Source organism: Mesoplodon mirus (genome assembly GCF_964341445.2).
Source record: "Mesoplodon mirus genome assembly, chromosome: 14".
NCBI classification, from domain to species: domain Eukaryota; kingdom Metazoa; phylum Chordata; class Mammalia; order Artiodactyla; family Ziphiidae; genus Mesoplodon; species Mesoplodon mirus.
The window spans coordinates 64,436,219-64,454,530 of NC_138990.1; the positions used below are offsets into that span (position 1 = coordinate 64,436,219).

Consider the following 18,312-nt stretch of genomic DNA (forward strand, 5'->3'; position numbering starts at 1 on the left):
TAGACCAGCCCCACCCCCTTCCCTTTAAACAGCTCTAAAGGTATCTATTTCATGAAGGTACAAGTCCAAATAAATACCAAGGAACATAACATACCCTTTGGCATCCTTACCCCTAATCTAGGACTCATTCACCTTATTGTTTAAACTAAATAGTAAAGGGTTTACCACATGTGGGCACTAAACCTAACAGAGAAAATACAGCCTGCAGTGGAGGCGAAGGACCTGGGTTCTAGTTTTGCTTTTGCCGGTGTCTTTCATGTGATTTTGGACAAGGTATGTCAGGGCTCTGGGCTTATTCTGTCATTCTTCTGTCTTGCTATGACTGAGATAGGCAAAGCATTAGGGCATGGCCAAAGGAAAAAGTTACAAAATTTCAAGCCCAGAATTCCCATTTTTTGTAGAGCTCCTTAAAGTTGCAAGTCTTCAGATTTTGTCTCACTGAGTACTCGTTACAAAAATGTAAACTTTGGAGCTAACTGCTCAGGAAAAACTCATGCAGAGGGAAGTTCTTTTCTTTCTTTTATTCCTTCCCTACCTTCTTTTAATTTCATTGTAGAGTGACATATATTTTCCCACTGGATTAAAAAAATAAATAACAAAGACAATATGTCATAATAAAAGGCCTATAAGTTGCCTTCTTTAATCCTTTCCTTATATCCATCCATATAAGCACTCTTCGTTGTCCATTATCTCGATAATCAAGTGTGGTGACTGGCCATGGGGATGTGAAACCAGGCCAGAGAAAATCTTTATTTAGTTACCTTAATGACTGTATGGGGAGGTATTGGTGGGGCTAGCTGGTCTCCCAGTGTCACTGTAATAGCTGCTGCACATAGCAGGTTATTATGAAGTAGAGTGTATGATTTCAAAGGACAGAGCTTCGAAGCTTGAAAGAAGTTCTTGACTTTCAGTTGTATGCAAAGATAGAGAACATATGACTCTACCGCACCAGGAAATGATGTTCACTCAGAGACTGACAATAACATCTAAGTAACGCAATGTCATACCTGGTCATTATCTGTACAACCATAGGAAGTTCCACAAGGTTCTCAGTCTATAGATTCCTAACTTTAATGTGTTCAGATTTATTAGGTGAGATCTGGAAACAATGCATCTGACAGAACCACCAGATTAAGCAGTGGAAACATAAATTTCTCAGTTCAGTAAAATAAACTTACACAGGCTCTATAGCCAAAGTTGCACATTCTTTCTTTGGAATGTTAGTTCTGAAATGGCATTTTATTTTTAAATAATTGAAAATTCCATTACCTTACAAACCACAGAAATACACTTACAATATTTAATTCTGCCGCTTGGTGGTGCCATGGATAACTAATAATAATATTTTTTTAAAAATTCTGCAAGTTGGCTGGACAGCAGGACTTGGCTATTAGCAAATTGAAAAATATAATTAACATTTTTAAAAGTCTGTAATCCTTTTACACATTATAATGGATGAAAAGTGCATATGGGCTCAGGCTTTCACTATATAATCCCAGGCTTACTCATAGTTGAACAAGAAACCAGGATAGCAGTTTTTTCAATCATGGAAAATTTCAAGCATTCTAAAATGCCAAAATAACTAACATCCCTGTACATATTACCTGGATAATAAATGTTAACATCCTGTCACATTTACTTGAAAAAAATTACATGAAAATGAAGTTTGTGCTCCTTTGTTTTCATTCCCCTTTCTTTTTTCTCACTAGAGGCAATCACAACCCAGAATTTGATGTGTATCCTTCCAGTTCTTGTTTCTCTATTTTTAGTACCTGTTCATGTGTCCATGAGCAGTACAAATGTTGCTTCATATTTTTTAAATGTATCTTTTCATGCTGTAGTATACTGCAATTTGCTTTTTACATTTAACAGTGTTTTGTCATGTTGATATATACAGATATATGCAGATATATACAGATCTAGGTTATGAGTTTTAAACTGCTGTGTTGTAATTTATGGCAAACATATATTCTGACTTTATTTATTCATTCCTCTATGAACATTTCAATGTTGCAATAAATGCAATGCTTAGAATAGCTAACATATAATACGTCCTCAAAACATATTTAATGAATGAAGCGGCATAAAATGTTTCAGGCAGACTATTTTTTGCTTCAATCGTCCAGTTATTTGTCCTTAACGTCCACTCTCTCTGCGTGCGCGGCAGGGGTCATTCCCTGAAATTTCCTAAAGGTTTGTTTCCCAGTCCACTGAGAAAAGGCTCTGATGTAGTCCTCGTATGGTGGCAGGGGTGGGCGAATGGAGTGGGTAGAGAATGGACACAAAGACATCTCAGTGTCAAAATATAAGACAATGGAGGTTTGTCTGGTCTGGAGCAGGGGAGGGTGGCAGCAGCGAGCGTTATAAATTTGGGGTAGGTCTGAGAGTTTACAATGCAGGGCATGTCCGGGGCTACCATATCCGGAAAACGAGGTAGCGGAATATAGAGGTCTTTCTCTCAGTGCACCTTCTGAAAGACGTAACCATCAAACGCCAGACGGTTGCCATGGGAACCAGCGGGGGAGGGCGGTGTGTCCGGCCAGAATTCTTGATGCGCTTAGAATGTTTCTTCTTCCGGTCCTCGGTTCTTCACAACCAGCGCCCTTCTCCACCGTCCCCCGCCCATTCTGTGGGCTCTCATCATTCTCTTCCCCTTTTCATTCTCTCCTTCCCTGTTCTAGGCCGCCATCTTGGACCATGCGTCAAGATGGCGCCCCCCAGTCCCAGAGGCAGAGCCCAGGAGCGCCGGGGAGCCTGCGCGCGCACGTGCTCGGGCGTGGAAGGGTGGGGCCCGTGATGTCAAGACGTTGCCCCGCCCCCGGTGGTCGCTCCGCCCCCGGTCCCACTCCGCCTTCCTCTCACCGGGCGAACCCGGAAGTGGAGGAGGAGGTGCGGCGGTGGTGGCAGAGCGGGCAGGCTCTGGCGGAACCGTACCGGGCAGCGTGTCTGGGGTTGGGGGCGAGGGGGCGGGGCTGAGCGGCCTGGGCATCCTGGCCTGGACGGGGCGGGGGAGGCCATGGCCTCGGCAGAGTTGCAGGGGAAGTACCAGAAGCTGGCTCAGGAGTATTCGAAGGTACCCGTCGTATGCGGGGAGTAGGGGGTCCCCGGCCCTGCGGCCTCGGGTTGCCTTGGCAGCGACTTGTCGGGACACAGGGGGACGGCGGAGGGGGGAACGTGAGCGCGCCCCTTCTCTCTCCTCCGCCTCTTCTGTCCACCATTACCGTGCCTCCACCTGCAGCTCTCAGGAGATGGGGCCGGGCGGTGTCTGGGTCCGTGTGCGTTTCTGCGGGAAGGAGCAGGAGTTTGATTCTTCCTTCTCACTGAACTAGCGGGCTTGGGCTGGGATGTCAGAAATCCTGGCTTCCGCCTCTGGTGCTGGTCGGGAGGGGACGGGGAAAGGTGAGGACCATCCCTCCACGGCTGCTTCCTCAATTTTCCCAGCCCAGCGATGGGAAGGATCAAGCTTTCTCCTTTCCCACAGGGATGATATGAGGATAAAGAGATTTAAATGCCCCCAGTCAAGTCAGGAGTGTAAATAGAGTCATGCGTGTAAACTGCTTCACCGGAGATGGGTGGTTATGAATGGGTTCAGTGCTTTGGCAAGATGTTGTCTGAAAATGATTTTGAAAGCTTGAGTGCTAGGGCTGTGTCCTTTTATCTCTCTTTTTCTTGGATCACCTGGACTGGGGAAGAGCACCCAGCAGGTGCTCAATACATGTTGAATTAAGCAAAGTAGGGACCTGTCCCTTCGTTGTATTTATGGCATCAGTATTTTAAACGATGGAACCCTTTTCTCGGAGAAGGGTGGTGCTGCTTTAATGGGTAGGGTGGTTCTGCCTCAAGAATATTCTAATGAAGTACTGAAAGCAGAATCTTACATTTTTGGAAATTGATTCATTAGTCATTAAACTTCGTTTTCAATGATCTTGGCATTCATGGGAGCAACTGGAAGACTTGGTCCCCTTTTTACAATTTGGAGAAACTGAGACATTTTTTAATTTCATGTAACAAATATGCAGCCGGGCAAAATGAAATATTCTTTGAAAAATAAAACCTGTGCCTAAACATACACACTTAAGTCTTTTGACCATCAAATGGGAGCCTTTTGGGATGCTACACTTATTCCATGGGTGCTACCATTGGCAAAACTTCTTGTGTTTCCATTTGAATTTGCCTTAAGGGCCTGTGGCATGATGTTAGTGATGGCAAGTTTTTATCCTTTGAAGGAATATTTTTTTGTTTGAAAGGGCCAGAACTTATCTGGAACAAATCCATGTGATGAAGTGTGGTGGGTGGAGGATGACAGTACTCAAACTTGGCTCTACTATTTTTGGGTGAAAATGTTTCATGAGTATAAAGTAAGAAGGGGGCTGATTTTCTCTTCTGGAGAGTAAACAGGCTCACAAGGCAATTCCAAATGGCAGAAGAGTTCCAGAAATATTTTGCACAGTGACTGCATTGCTGAAATAATTGTATAGCCTCCCCAAAGTAATAAAAACTTTGAAAGATTTTATCATTTTGGATTTGTAAGCTCTTTTGTTCAGCAGACAATTAGTGCCACCTGTGAACAATCTGCCGGGCCCTGTTGAGTGAGGCAGACTTCCACCTGAAGGAGAACCCTTTAATAGAATGTTCAACTGTTGTACATAATTATGATACAGGATGACAAGTGTTAGCTCAGTGGGAGCACAGAAGGAATGGCGGGTAAGGGTAGAAGTTACTTAGATTGGGGAGTAGGGAATAGGGAGGAAGGGATGGATGGTAGTGCTCCAGGCAAAGGAGACAGTCTCTGTTTGCTGACATCAAGGCACATTCGTTCAGATACATGACAGAGAGTGGTGAAATATGGTTGGAGGGATAATTTGGACCCGATCATGAAGGGTTGTGGATGTCAAATAAAAAGTCTGAACTTTGAGTAATGGAGAGACGTTAAAGGTTTTCGAACAGGAGAGTGACATTGCTTTTAGAAAGAAAACTGGTAGCTGTGTGGAGGATGGACTGAAATGGGGAAAGATTGGTGAAAAGAAGACCAGACTATAGGCTCTTTGAATAAGTTTTGTGACTGTTGAGATGGAGAGGGGGGCTTAGATTTAGGAATTGTGGTTAAAAAATATGGTTTAGTTTACCTCTTTTTTGTGTGCCTGCTTTGCACATAGCAGCAAACTTATGAAGGATATAAAGGTGTCAAGGCAGTCATCCTTGTGTCTCATTCATTCTGTGGGACGTGATGAGTGAGGGAAGACTGAGAGTTGACCCTGAAGGTTTCCCAGGGACTGCTCTGAGGGAACACCACTGCCACTGGCAGAGGAAGGTGGGCAGGAAGGTGAGCCAGTTTGGAGCGAAGTTTAGGTGCAATCATAGTATTTATGGTTGGAAGGTACATTGAAGCTATCTTATTCACATAGTAGCTTGAGATGATGTTGGGGTAATTGCTGAAAATTTCTAGTGGAGAGGGACTGGCTGAAAGTCAGGACAAAGGCCAAAGCTTTTGTAATAATTCCCATAAAGACAATAGTTCCCATAAAGACAATAGTTGAACTTTGAGAGTTAATCACTTTAGGTAAATTCTTTGGGGAACACCTGTGGGAAGGATGTGACAGTAGGAGGAAATGCTAAGGAGACTATAGGAGGTCTGCCAGACTTCAGGTTATCTCCCATATTGGGCCAGACCATTTTTCATCCTTTTAATTGCAATGTGATGGAAATGTCAGAATGTGAGAACACTGATTGGTCAAAAGATTTCATGTGCTTTTCATTCCCTGTCAGTTCTAGTGCCAAGCAATTTCTAGATAAGATCTATGCTATCTATACCTTCAGCCCTGTGCCTATGGAAGGGGGTATTCTACCTTTTTGATAGCTTCCCTGGTGCAGAAATTGTGGGCTGATGTTGAAATCCAGTTACATCTTTTTCCTTATTTAGGATACAAAGAAAAAAGATTTCCTTTTAATATGTAGAAGGAGGCCTACAAATCAAGAGAGCAGCAAGCGTGATCCCTAAACCAAGGACATTTGCAGAATCTTCTCATGCTTAGTTAATGCAGATCTTGGCCTGTGTTCCGGGAAGGGGCCCATTTCTTCCTTTGTAACTCCTGTCATCATCTTTTTTTCCCCCTGAGAAGGAAAAAAGCAGTATGAGGAGCTCCCATTAAAGAGACTGAGAGTTTCGTTAGATAAAAGATGAACCATGGAGGCCGAAGCAGGTGAGAATTTCTGAGGTGGACAGGTTGCTAAAACAGTGTTATGGAAAGGTCAGTAAAAGTGGAGATTAAGACCCTCTGGTTTGGGCAATTAGGCGATCACTGGAGGCTTTAATCATTTCTGGTTTAACAGAGTTTGGGGGAGGGGAATGGTATGTAGAAGCTGGTTTTCAGAGATTTATGAAGTTAATAGGTAATAGACGGAGGCTGCCCCTTTGAGACGTGAGGGAAAGTTAATCAAGCCCTCAGTTTTCAAAGACCATTTCTTACTTGGTGTTTCTTCCACGGCCTGCTCTGCTTCTGATGCTCTGGTATGTCTTATTCTGGAGATGAGGCTGAGCATGCAGTCCTGGCTCATTTGATTTCAGCCTGCTTTCTCTGAATGGGCTTCTGCACTCTTGCCTGGCACCATATTAATGTGTAAGCAAGTTTGAAGTTATGCTCTTTCCAGTGTTTGTGTTACTCTGGGTTCTCAAAGTGTAGACCCTGGATCAGCATCATCAGTGTCTGGGAATGGGTTAGAAATACAAATTCTTGGGTCTACCCAGGACTTACTGAATCTAAAACTGGTGGTCAGACCCAGCAGTCTGTGTTGTAACAAACCTCTCCAGTCATTTGGGTGCATACCAGAACCAGTGCTCAGGAAATGGTGTCAGTATAGTAGCTATTGCTCAGATAATCTTTTTAAAGCTCTTTTCAAGGCAATAAAAGCCAATGGGGGGACTTCCCTGGTGGTCCAGTGAGTAAGAGTTCACACTCCCAATGCAGGCGGCCCGGGTTCAATCCCTGGTCAGGGAACTAGATCCCACATCCTGCAACTAAAGATCCCGAGTGCCACAAGGAAGATCCCACACGCAGCAATGAAGATCCCATGTGCCACAACTAAGACCTGGCACAGCCAAGTAAATAAATAAATAGTAAAAAACAAAAAACTACAGTAATCAAAACAAAACAACGTGATGCTGGCAAAAAAAAAAAAAAGCCAATGGGAAAGGTAAACATCCATTATTTCTCTAACAGTTGACTTTGCAATTGATGCTTCTTTTAGTTACAAAGGAGATTGCCTTTTGAAACTTTTTAGACTTATACTCTTAGAGATGCTCATTTTGGCAAAGGATCAGTCTTGATTTGGTGTGTTTGCTTTCCAGATAGCAGGGCTTGGCTGACCCTGATTGATCGTCCTCTCTTGTAAGAGAAATAGACTCTGGGGCTGGATTGGATTAAAATGGAGTATCAGCTTTTTTCTCCCCTAATGTGTAGGGTTCACTACTAAAGATGGATTGGAAAACGGTCTGTGTTCAGTGCTATCCAGTGGAACGTTCAGGAGAATGAGAATGTTCTGCATATTTGCTGTCCAGTAGGGTGACCACTAGCATGTGGGGCTATTGAGTAATTGAGATGTGGCTAGCTGAGCTGAGGAAATGAATTTTGGATTTTATTTACATAATTTAAGTTTAAATAGGCACATGTGGATATGGCTACCCTGTTGAGCTGTGCTGGCTTAGCCCCTAGATCATCACAAACGTAAGTGTCTATGTGACTCACCTGAAGACCTTGTTAAACTGCAGATCCTTTCTCAGTAGGTCTGTGGTGGGTCCTGAGATTCTGCTCCTAGGTGATGCTGCTGCAGCTGTCCGCAGACCGTACTTTGAATAGCAACGCTTTAGGAAGACAAGGGATGTCCTACTCTCCGTCTTCAATTCAGCTGAATTTCCAACCAGTCCCTGGTGAGGCAGCTAGATTACAGAATTGGGAGTGGGGGTTTCGTCCTAATGAATTTCCTTGCATGGGAGCAGGAGCTAGAGAAAGGGTCTCGTTTGAGGGCAGCTCTGAAAAAAGGTTTTCTTCCCAACTCAGTGACAAAATGACCCCAGCCATTAGTACATAGTATGTAGCCTTCACAGTTACTTTATCCTTTTCCATGGCGAGGAGCAAGTTAGTAGGCAGAGAGAAAGACTAAGTGGTACTCCCAGCACTGTAGAATGCCTAAAATGTTAGAACTGGGAGTGTTTTTAAGGATCATCCAGGCCAGAGATACTGAAGCTGTGGTTTGCAGATGACTCAAGTGTGCTGAAATCAGGGTTTTGGTGAGGCTTAGAGATGGGCATCAGGTTATCTGTTGCATACATTACTTTGTAATGGAGAAAAGCTATACATGTAAAGATTTGTTTTATAGGGTCATAAAACCTGTATAAATGTCAGAATGTCCATTGTATGGAAACAGTTATGTAAGAGTGATTCTAACACAGAAGATTCTAGCTATCTCTTATAGTTGTTTAATGTGTTGCATTTAAACACCTTTTATTTACAGCACTTAATTTGATTAATTAACTAAAATTTTATTGAGTGCCTTCTCTATCCATAGCATTGATCTTTCATTGTACGCAGGAGATACAAGGAAGTATACTGTAGTCTCTATTGTGAAGGACAGTTTAATTGGCAGATGGGACTTGAGTATAGAAATCATACATAAATTAATAAACATAAAATGTACTGCTTTAAAAAGTAAAAACTGAACAGTTTAAATAAGAGATGTCTTGTTACTAGCAAGTGCCCAGGGAACTGAGGGCAAGGTCACTGTGGACCATAGGGGCACTATAGAGAATGGTTAGGGAAAATTTATGGAAGAAGTAGGACCAGAGTAGGAAGTAGGCTCTAGAAGAACAGTTGGGGTTTGGTTGGTCAAAATGAGAAAAGGCTGTGTTTTCAGAGTAAAGGTAAAGCTAATCAAAAGATTACGACACACTATCACTATAGTGTGTCGTAATCTTTTGATTAGCTTTACCTTTACTCTGAAAACACACTGACATATATACACTACCAAATGTAAAATAGCTAGTGGTAAGCTGCGGCATAGCACAGGGAGATCAGCTTGGTGCTTTATGTCCCCCAGAGGGGTGGGATAGGGAGGGTGGGAGGGAGGCTCAAGGGGTGGGGGGGATATGGGGAATATATGTATACATATAGCTGATTCACTTTGTTGTAAAGCAGAAACTAATAAATGTTATAAAGCAATTATACTCCAATAAACATGTATTTAAAAAAAAGATTACAACACAATGAAAAATGAGGTTTGAAAAGGACTAAGAGGGTTTCTGAGCTGGGATTCAGAGGACCATTTCTCTACTGGATGGAACAAAAGTGCGTGGCACAGCTGCTGGAAATAGGCTATGTCACCTTCTGGAGAATTTTTCTGTCCTAGTGGAGACTTCAGTGCAGTTGTTTCTCAGTTACATCCACATCCACTGGAGTCTCCACACTAGTCTCCTAGAGGCATTAGTGACCATCGGTAACTGTTTCTGAAACAAACACTGCCTTTGCCTCCCACTGTGGTGAATGCTGGTGAGGAGAAAGATAAGATTCTAAAAGACCAGACTGGTCACAGTAGTATCCGCATTTGACAAGATGTTGGTCAGTAATGCAGAGATGTGGCAGTAGTGATGCTGAAATGCAGGAAGATGCCAAATGCCAAGTGCGGGTAACAAGGCAGTGGAGTAGGCCAAGCTTCTCCTTTTCTACCTACCAGATAATAGAAAGGGATTTTCGATAAGTATTTCTAAAAGCTGCATTTTCTCTTGAATGTTTCCATTGAAACGGTGTTTGAATTGTTACCAATTTAGCAAACAATATTTTCCAAAGGAAAATCGAAATCATTTTTCATTATAATTAGATTAAGTTCCAAACAGCAGTAATTTGAAAATTTTAATTTTGCTTTTATGACAGAGTAGGCTGTTCAGTTTGCTTTATGTAGCTTACACGTGTGCCTTAAAAATTAAAGGTGAGCGTTTTTTTGTTTGTTTGAAAACTGATGTAGTTCTGGTCCTACAGAAAATTGTCAGTTCAGCACATTTCAAGCTTCATCCCTAGTCCTTGAGGCAGTCATTAGGACCTTCTAAATACCACACGAAGAAGATCAGAGAGCAAAGTTAGAACAGGGGTATGAAATGAAACCTAAAGGCTGAAGTAGTATCGCTGTCCTTTGGCTATATGGATTTGAAAGTATTTATTGAATTTTCTTACCTAGGTAGCACATTATCCAAGAATATGTTGATATTGCTTAAAAGATAAAATACTACACAATTGAAGTCAACATTAAAGTGGTATTTATTTCTCTCTTCTGAACTTCTAGAGCAGAGTGTGAAGAGCCTGATAGCAAATATTTTAGGCTTGGGGCCATATGGTTTCTGTTGCATCTACTCATCTCTGTCATTGTCACACAAAAACAATCATAGATAATTCATAAATACTCAAATATTCCTACTCTTCTGGCATAGAAAAAGGTCGTTTCTGTTCTCAGGAGACAGATGTGAGCTATGCAGAACTAGAAGTAGATTTTTTTTTTCAGCTCATAGATAAAATTGTCCCATTCATTTAGTTTCTCAGAGAAGAACCTGGTCTTTCATGGTCTCTGTACTGAGTCCTCAGAAAATTAGTCTGTAACCCTTTTGCTTCAGCTACACTGGGCTGGTATATTTATACTCACATGCTCTGTGTTGTGCTTGCTGATAACTACTGAAGGTTTATCTTTCAAAACCCTGCTGGTGGTGGTGATATAGATGTATACCTAAGTAGAAATTCATCAAGCTGTATAATTTCTGTTTTGTATATTTTATTTAAATAAAGTTAGACCTCAATTAAAAAAAATAAAACTGTGAAAGAAGCCCAAGTCCTACCTCTTCAAAGGCTTCTGTCACCTCTCCAGCCCACTACTTTTCTCATTTATATGTAGCTTTATAAAATAGTAGCCAATATTGTCTAATGACATTATGCCTGGAGTCAAAACTGCTGGTGTCTGAATCTCAGCATAGCCACTGAGCTTCTCTGTACCTTGGTTTCATCTGTAAAATGGCGATAATTATAGCACCTATTTCATAGGGTTGTGAGGATTAATGAGGTAGTGTATGTAAAGTATTTAGGACAGTGCCTGGTATGTAACGAGCATTCAAATGCTAGCTGCTATTATTATCAATTTCTAAATTGAGCTTGCTTCTTAGTTACTTTTGTACACTGCTTCCACTGATGCCTGATTAAAAGTCCTCCATTCCTGAGGCTATTGCGGGTGATGATATTTGCATGACTAATGTTAGGCACGGTGTACTGCTGGGTATGTTGATGCCCTATACTTTGATTTTCTGTTGAATTCTTATTCCATAATCAGTCCAGTTGTATGTATTTTACAGATGAATGGTGTGTCAGAGTTTCAAGGAAAATGACATACTCAGTGCCCTATTTTCTATTGTATTAGTTTTTATTTAGGGAGGTGATTGGTTTCATAGAAAGAACCATGTACGGGAAGTCGAGAGACCTGGATTTTAGTCTCAGTTGTGCATTGATTAGTTTTATGTCATTGGGCAGCTCAGCCTCTGTGTCCTTATTTGTAAAATGGCAGACTGATGATCTCTACTATTCTCTTCCGGGCCAATATTCTTGTTCTCATATATATGTGAGCAGATAGTTACTCAGTGTACTGATTCCTGTAAAGTTATGGTAAGTGGTTTCCTTGCTATAAGTGATTGCTTTATATTAAAAATTAATTATTACCTCCTCTGTTTTCAGCTTCGGGCTCAGAATCAGGTCTTGAAAAAAGGTGTCGTGGATGAACAAGCGAATTCTGCTGCTTTAAAGGTAGGCTACAGGGTATTTTGTGTTGTGAGGGTTAGGTTAGTGTTTGGTGAAGCTCACAGCAGGGAATTCAGCTCAGTTTTCTGGGGTAAATTCCCAACTCTTGACAGTGACTCACTAGGAATAGGGGAGGATAATAGAGTTTTTTTTGTGTGTTTAACTTTCCTACTTGCTTAGGTATGAATGTGATGTGCTTTGACTTCCTTAGCCAGAAATTACAAAAATGTATTGTTGGGGCTTCCCTGGTGGCGCAGTGGTTGAGAGTCCGCCTGCCGATGCAGGGGATACGGGTTCATGCCCCGGTCTGGGAAGATCCCACATGCCGCGGAGCGGCTGGGCCCGTGAGCCATGGCCGCTGAGCCTGCGCGTCCGGAGCCTGTGCTCCACAATGGGAGAGGCCACAACAGTGAGAGGCCCACATACCGCAAAAAAAAAAAAAAAAAAAAAATGTATTGTTGGACTGTACGTAAGGCATTTCTCTCATACCTTGCTTCTCTCATAGCTAAATTCATCAGGATTAATGGGGCTTCTTATCTGGCTTCATCTGATAGCACTCTGTGGGGCTGTGTCATATTCATGTTTATATACCCAGCATTCAGCCGATGGTTGTCCCCTACTAAATGGATTTGAAAGTGTGAATCATTTAGTCCATTAATCTTGCTTTGAGGTCGAGCTGTTTAATAGTAATAACCTGTGTTAATGAGGACTGTTTGAGTGATACATCTTACCATCAGCACCTTTAACTGAGAGGAGAAATATGGCGGGAGTTGCAGGAATATGTTTCTACCTCATTTTAGTCGGCATATAATAAGTCCTGCTTAGTGATATTTTTAATTGGAAACATTAATTCGAGGATATGGATTCCTTCTTGGTCAAGTTTCAGTTAAATATACTGCCTACCTCATTCTTTCACTCTCTCCCTTGCTTCCTCTTTAGAGAAAAGGGCTTAAGATTCCCTTTACTCTTCTCTCTTTCTGGAGTAGGCCCCAACCAGTGACATATCCTTAGACTTTCCACTCAGGTCTCCAAGACCCAGAGATATGTCCTTTCACTTGGCTGGTGTTGGATCCTCCACTAGAGAAATCTGTCTCTTGAGGATGCTCCCTCCTCAGGTGCTGTTCCGCAGACTCAGGGCTGAGATAGTTCAGAGCATCTTACCCATACTCCCAAAGCTCTCTGCGCCCAAGCTGAGATGATTAAAAATAAGCTTTAAAGTCAGGATATGTTAGCCAAGTTATTATTTCGCCTAAATCACTGAAGAAATGATTATTATCTCTCCTCATGATGTTTAAAACCTATTACTGGGGAAGGTATTTCCTAGCTCATCTTAGTAGCCCACTCTGGTGTTTGACACCCTCCTGTTGCTGGCTGTGTTCAATTAACTCTGTGATAGTGGCCGTGGTGGCAACAACAGGCTCTATTTATTGAGCACCCACTGTGTGTCAGGCATTACGCTAGCACATTACATCCATTATCTCAGTTTTCACAACAGCTCTGTGAGGGCAGACGCCACTATTATCGTCCTCATTGCAGAAACTAGGGTTTACAGAGAGGTTGGGATGGATGTCTTCTGAAATTAATGATTGGCTAATGAAGTTGGAACATTAGTCAACTAGTGATTAACTAATTATAAGGATGTAAAGAAATTACTTTATGTTTTACTATTCATCACAGTGGTCATTAAAATTATAGTGAGAATGACAGTTTGCCAGTTTGCTCAATGGGAATGTTAGGATGTCTCTGTTAGAGTAGGCGTTTGATTATATTGGGTTTGTCTCTTCAATGAGTTGTTAGATACAGTAAGCATTCATTGATCTGAATTTCTATAATTTGAAATATATAGTAATTTGGACATGGGCTGGGCCTAAGTTTACCATTGAACTTCAAGTAAAAATTAAGGACTTACTAAACAAACAACAGAAAAGGAAAATGTTTTTCTCTTTAATGAAAACATATTCTATCCCTCTAGCTGTGCCCTCAACATGCAGATAATGTCAATAGATTGCAGACACCAGCCTCTGGTCTTTAGGTTGCTGTTTCAATATCCTTAAATCCCCTATTCATTAAAACTCCACCTCTTAGCTTTATAGTGGTTTTTCAATGAAAGTAATAAAAGCACAGATCTTTCAATATATGGTAGTATATGGCCATCTGTGTTTGATTACCAGTGAACACAAAGTTGTCAGAACGTCGTAAGGAATATATAGTTAGAATAATAATAATAATAATTTTTTTTTTGTCACCCTGCGTGGCATGTGGGATCTTAAATTGGGGATCTTAAGTTGGGGAACCAAGGATCGAACCCATGCCCCCTGCATTGGAAGCACAGAGTCTTAACCACTGGACCGCCAGGGAAGCCCCAGAATAATATTTAAAAAAAAAATAGAGTGAAACTAAATATTTCTCTTGTTTCCCATTTTCTTACCCTTACCATGGTATAAACAGTACAGAATGGTCAGTAGGAGATGTGTTGTTTAGATTTTGTTTCTATTTTCATTTTAAAGCATCCGAAACTATTCTTGTGATAGGATAATATTGATTTTTATCTTTGACAAATCAGAATAATTTAAAGTGTATTAAAAAGACTTCATTTCGACTGACTTAAATTCAAGGAGGATTTATAGGAAATAGTGAATACAAATATATTTCTTCCATTCTTGCTTACTGAAGGGCATCATCAGTGAGTCTAAGGTTCTCTTTAAACTTTCAAGTTTATAAAATTGTAGCCTCAGACTTTGTGTCTGCTCACTGCCAGACACAAGTATAACAACATTATATAGCAACACGTAATTGTGGATATTTTACTCTAAGTCGATGACTGTTACTTCAGTACATATACTCTTTTACTTTATTTTTAAATACGCTTGGTTTGGCCAAAAAATGATTTTGTCACAAAACAGAGCTAAAAACATAGGAACTGTAATAATAAACATACAACTTGAATTCCTTAAAGCAAGAGGTTTTGATTATATTTTGGTGAAAGAAAAAATATTTTGTTTTCATTATTTTTAAATGTTAAGGCTAAATTACAAGGAATGGTCTCTTTTCACTTTGTTGTAGGAACAACTGAAAATGAAGGATCAATCACTGAGAAAACTGCAGCAGGAAATGGACAGTTTGACATTCCGAAATCTGCAGCTTGCCAAGAGGGTAGAGCTACTTCAAGATGAACTGGCTCTAAGTGAACCCCGAGGCAAGAAAAACAAGGTAGGTCAAGTAAAAGCAAGTTAGTGTGACCTTGTTATTAGGTACAGACATCTCCAGGCCATCCTGGTTTTAACAGAAGACCTCACCTCCAAATACTCTAAAGTTCCATTATTACACCTGGATATTGGGTTAAGAAAGCAGACATTTATTATTAATATATACCAAGTATTAGAGGCATTTTCATATGGAAGTGAGTTTTCAAGAATTTATTAGGAGCCAACATGCACATAGTTGGTTTAGTGACTGAGAAAAGTGAAGGGAGTATCTCATATTGGTCAAAATTATTGATATTTTTTAGTTATACTGAGTTGCCATTAACCCAAGGTAGGGCAGATAGAATGAGAAACATTGTCAAAGTGTAACTGCTGTCTGTGAAAGTAGCAGTTGAAGTACTCATACATTAGGCTTGTAAGTTTGTTGCAGATGTATTTTCTTCGGGTGTTTATTCTTAGGAGTTCAATTTGGTATTCTTGTCTTGAGATGTAAATATAATTTTTTCCCTTCTGGTTTTATGTAGTGAGGTGAGATTCTGATTACTCTAAGATGGATGATCCAGTACTTTTGATCATTCTGTGATTTAGAAGTTGCTTCTTTTTTAAGGGCAGGAGCTAGTGATTGAGTCTTTAAAAGTCTTGTATGTTTGTAGAACAACACCCCACAAATGTGTGGATTGAGGCAATAACAATAGAATGGTTGGAGGGAAGAAGGCCCGCAGTAACTCTGAAGCAGCATGGTGTGGAGGGAAGAGCGCTGGCTTTGGCGTTGAGCCCAGGCTTGAATTCTTTGTCTGCCATTTATAGTTCTATGACTTTAGGCAAATTTTTTAGCCTTGCAACCTCAGTTGTGGGGAAGATACTCTCAGATTTGTTGTCAGGATTAAATGGGATCATGTAAAAGTACCCAGGACTGTATTTGCCATATGATGGGCAGTTGACATAATTATGTGTTAGTACATTTCCATATGCATTTCCCCTACGTGGAAGAATTCTCTAGAGTGGTAATTTTCAAATAAATGGGGAAGAGAGAGGGCAAAACAGATATGTATTAGAATCACTTGGGAAACTGTCAAAATACACATGCTCTGGAAATTCTGAAAGACCCTTGGGGAGGGAATAGCCATCTGTATTTCACACATGCTCCCCAGGTTAGTGAGATCCTCTCCCAGGGCTGTTTTAGCAGAGATTTGGGTATAATTACTTCTGAATTAATTTTAATAAGAGCTTTCCACATTTGGAAGCACTAAGGACCCAGAATATGTCATTCAACAGTATTCCTTGTGTGCACATACCTCTTGTGTTCGCATTTAATGTTTATTTGTTTGTCTGTTTGTTACATAGCTGCTCCATTTTCAAAGGGCTTTCTAATCACTGGTTCACATTGGATCAGTAAATGACTTCATTTTAAGTGAGGAGTGAAGCGCAAGAAAGGCAGAGGAGGGTGGTGACTGATGTCTGAACAGTTCATTGTTAGGCTGTCCCTTGAATAGTCTCACTTCTGTGTGTATTCCATGAAAACAGATGTTCATTATTGGCTCTTAAATAGTGCTGTTCTATGTAGAAAAAGTTAATATTGGTAAAAAGGCAAAAGGCAAGTATTTTTCATAATCTTTGAGCTTTTTCCTTCTGTTTATTTATAATAGCTTTATCTTATGTTTTTTAAATTAGAGATTTATGTGAACTGCTGTATAAATGTGTTTTTGTGAATGCTGTTAATTTCTTAAAGGAGTTTTAACAACTCAGATTCATGGAATTGGTAAAACTGTCATTTCCCAAACCAAAAGATAATTGAAATGATATTTATTAGCATATTTGTATTGCTAGCTCTCTGGGTCTGCTCTGTCTTCCAACAGAACTACTCCTGAATTCATCTGCAAAGAATAGTGAGCCTTATCTGTTATTTTCTCTCTCTTTGTTAAGCTTTCCTGCTCATTGCAATATTTGCAGTTCCAACTTGTGTCACATAGGAAAAGTTAAATGATGGACTGTATACCTTTTGCAGGATTGTTTGAGAATGGTGAACACGTAGAAGAGACAAGCTACTAAGGTGATAGAGAATCTGTGTACCTTAGGATGTTTCTCTAAAGGATGAAAGTTATGTGGACATAACTTATTCTTTCCATCAGAAAAGTGGAGAATCTTCTTCTCAGTTGAGTCAAGAGCAGAAGAGTGTCTTTGATGAAGACCTGCAAAAGAAGATAGAAGAGAATGAACGGTTGCACATACAAGTGAGAAAATCTTCCTGTTTTTCCATATGAATTTAAAAATGGGTTGTATGATATGCAATGTGGAAAAACCAGTGCAAGATAGAGTGTTTTGTGTATGGGTGGGTGTTTTAATGTTTCCTGTGGTCCTTAGGTGTATATGTCACTGTCATTCATTCATTTCTTAGATCTCATTCATGTTTTAATACGGATGTGTGCTTTGAGTATGCACTTGTTCAGAGGACAGCAGAATAACTTCATAAGTTAACAATAAAGAAGTATACTGGGCACTCTTCATTTTATATAGGAGATGGTTGGATGGATCATTTAGATGGGGGCTTATCAATAAGTAGTGTTTGCTTTTTAATTATGACAGCTTAGTTGGTTTTTATCTGTTTCCCTGTTAGTCTGTAAGGTCTCATTAGTGTATAGACCATGTCGGTTTTGTCTGCCCAGCCTCAGGACAGGGCCTCACTCATGGCAGGCCCTCAAATATTTGTGGAATGTTGAGTAATCAGTGTCTGCTCCAAACCATTCAGCATATTTTAAGAGTCATAGGGTAGTGTATTCAACTATGCCTCCTGATTTTTTGTGTGAAATGGTGAGCATAGTCAAACAGTGGAAAATAAATATGCATTCTCAGTCTTTGAAAATGTTTACAAAATGAACTTTTGACTTCATGAATTTTGTGTTAAGTATTCATAATTCTTAATTACTACTGGCTTCTCATTAAGGAAAGGAGCCTTACCTGCTTCAGGAGTAACACCTGTTTGATTTTTGATTATTTAATTGCAGAAGTCAGCCTAACAGAAAAGTTATACCCTGGTCAGTTGAGTTCTCTGTGTGCCAGAAATGGTTTGAAATAGAAATCCATGAGCCTGGGAGGAAGGAGGTACAGGCTTTGGAGTCAGTCTGTGGCTGTGAGACATTTGACAAGTTAGGTCATCCCTTGAAGCTTCTGTTTCCCCATCTGTAAAGGAGGGATTACAAGTACACCACCTCTGACCTGCCATGAGGCTCCACTGAGCTCATGCCTGTGTGGTTTTGCACAGTGAGCATATGGAACCTTATGGAAGTTGCTCAATG

The 18,312-nt window shown here is 40.6% G+C and overlaps 1 protein-coding gene across 4 annotated transcripts in view; it reads left to right on the forward strand.

Annotated features, from left to right (window-relative positions):
• The first annotated feature begins 2,965 nt into the window (after window positions 1-2,965).
• PPP1R21 (protein phosphatase 1 regulatory subunit 21) overlaps window positions 2,966-18,312 on the forward strand; it is a 59,386-nt gene continuing 44,039 nt past the window's right edge. For 3 of the 4 annotated variants that reach the window (XM_082641780.1, XM_082641783.1, XM_082641782.1), the window contains exons 1-4: window positions 2,966-3,073; window positions 11,754-11,822; window positions 14,880-15,026; window positions 17,149-17,250. In XM_082641780.1, the coding sequence (XP_082497906.1) occupies window positions 3,017-3,073; window positions 11,754-11,822; window positions 14,880-15,026; window positions 17,149-17,250 (375 nt within the window). In that variant the 5' untranslated portion in view covers window positions 2,966-3,016. Of the gene's footprint in view, window positions 3,074-11,281; window positions 11,823-14,879; window positions 15,027-17,148; window positions 17,251-18,312 lie in introns of those variants that run through there. The other variant, XM_082641781.1, reaches the window with a different exon arrangement.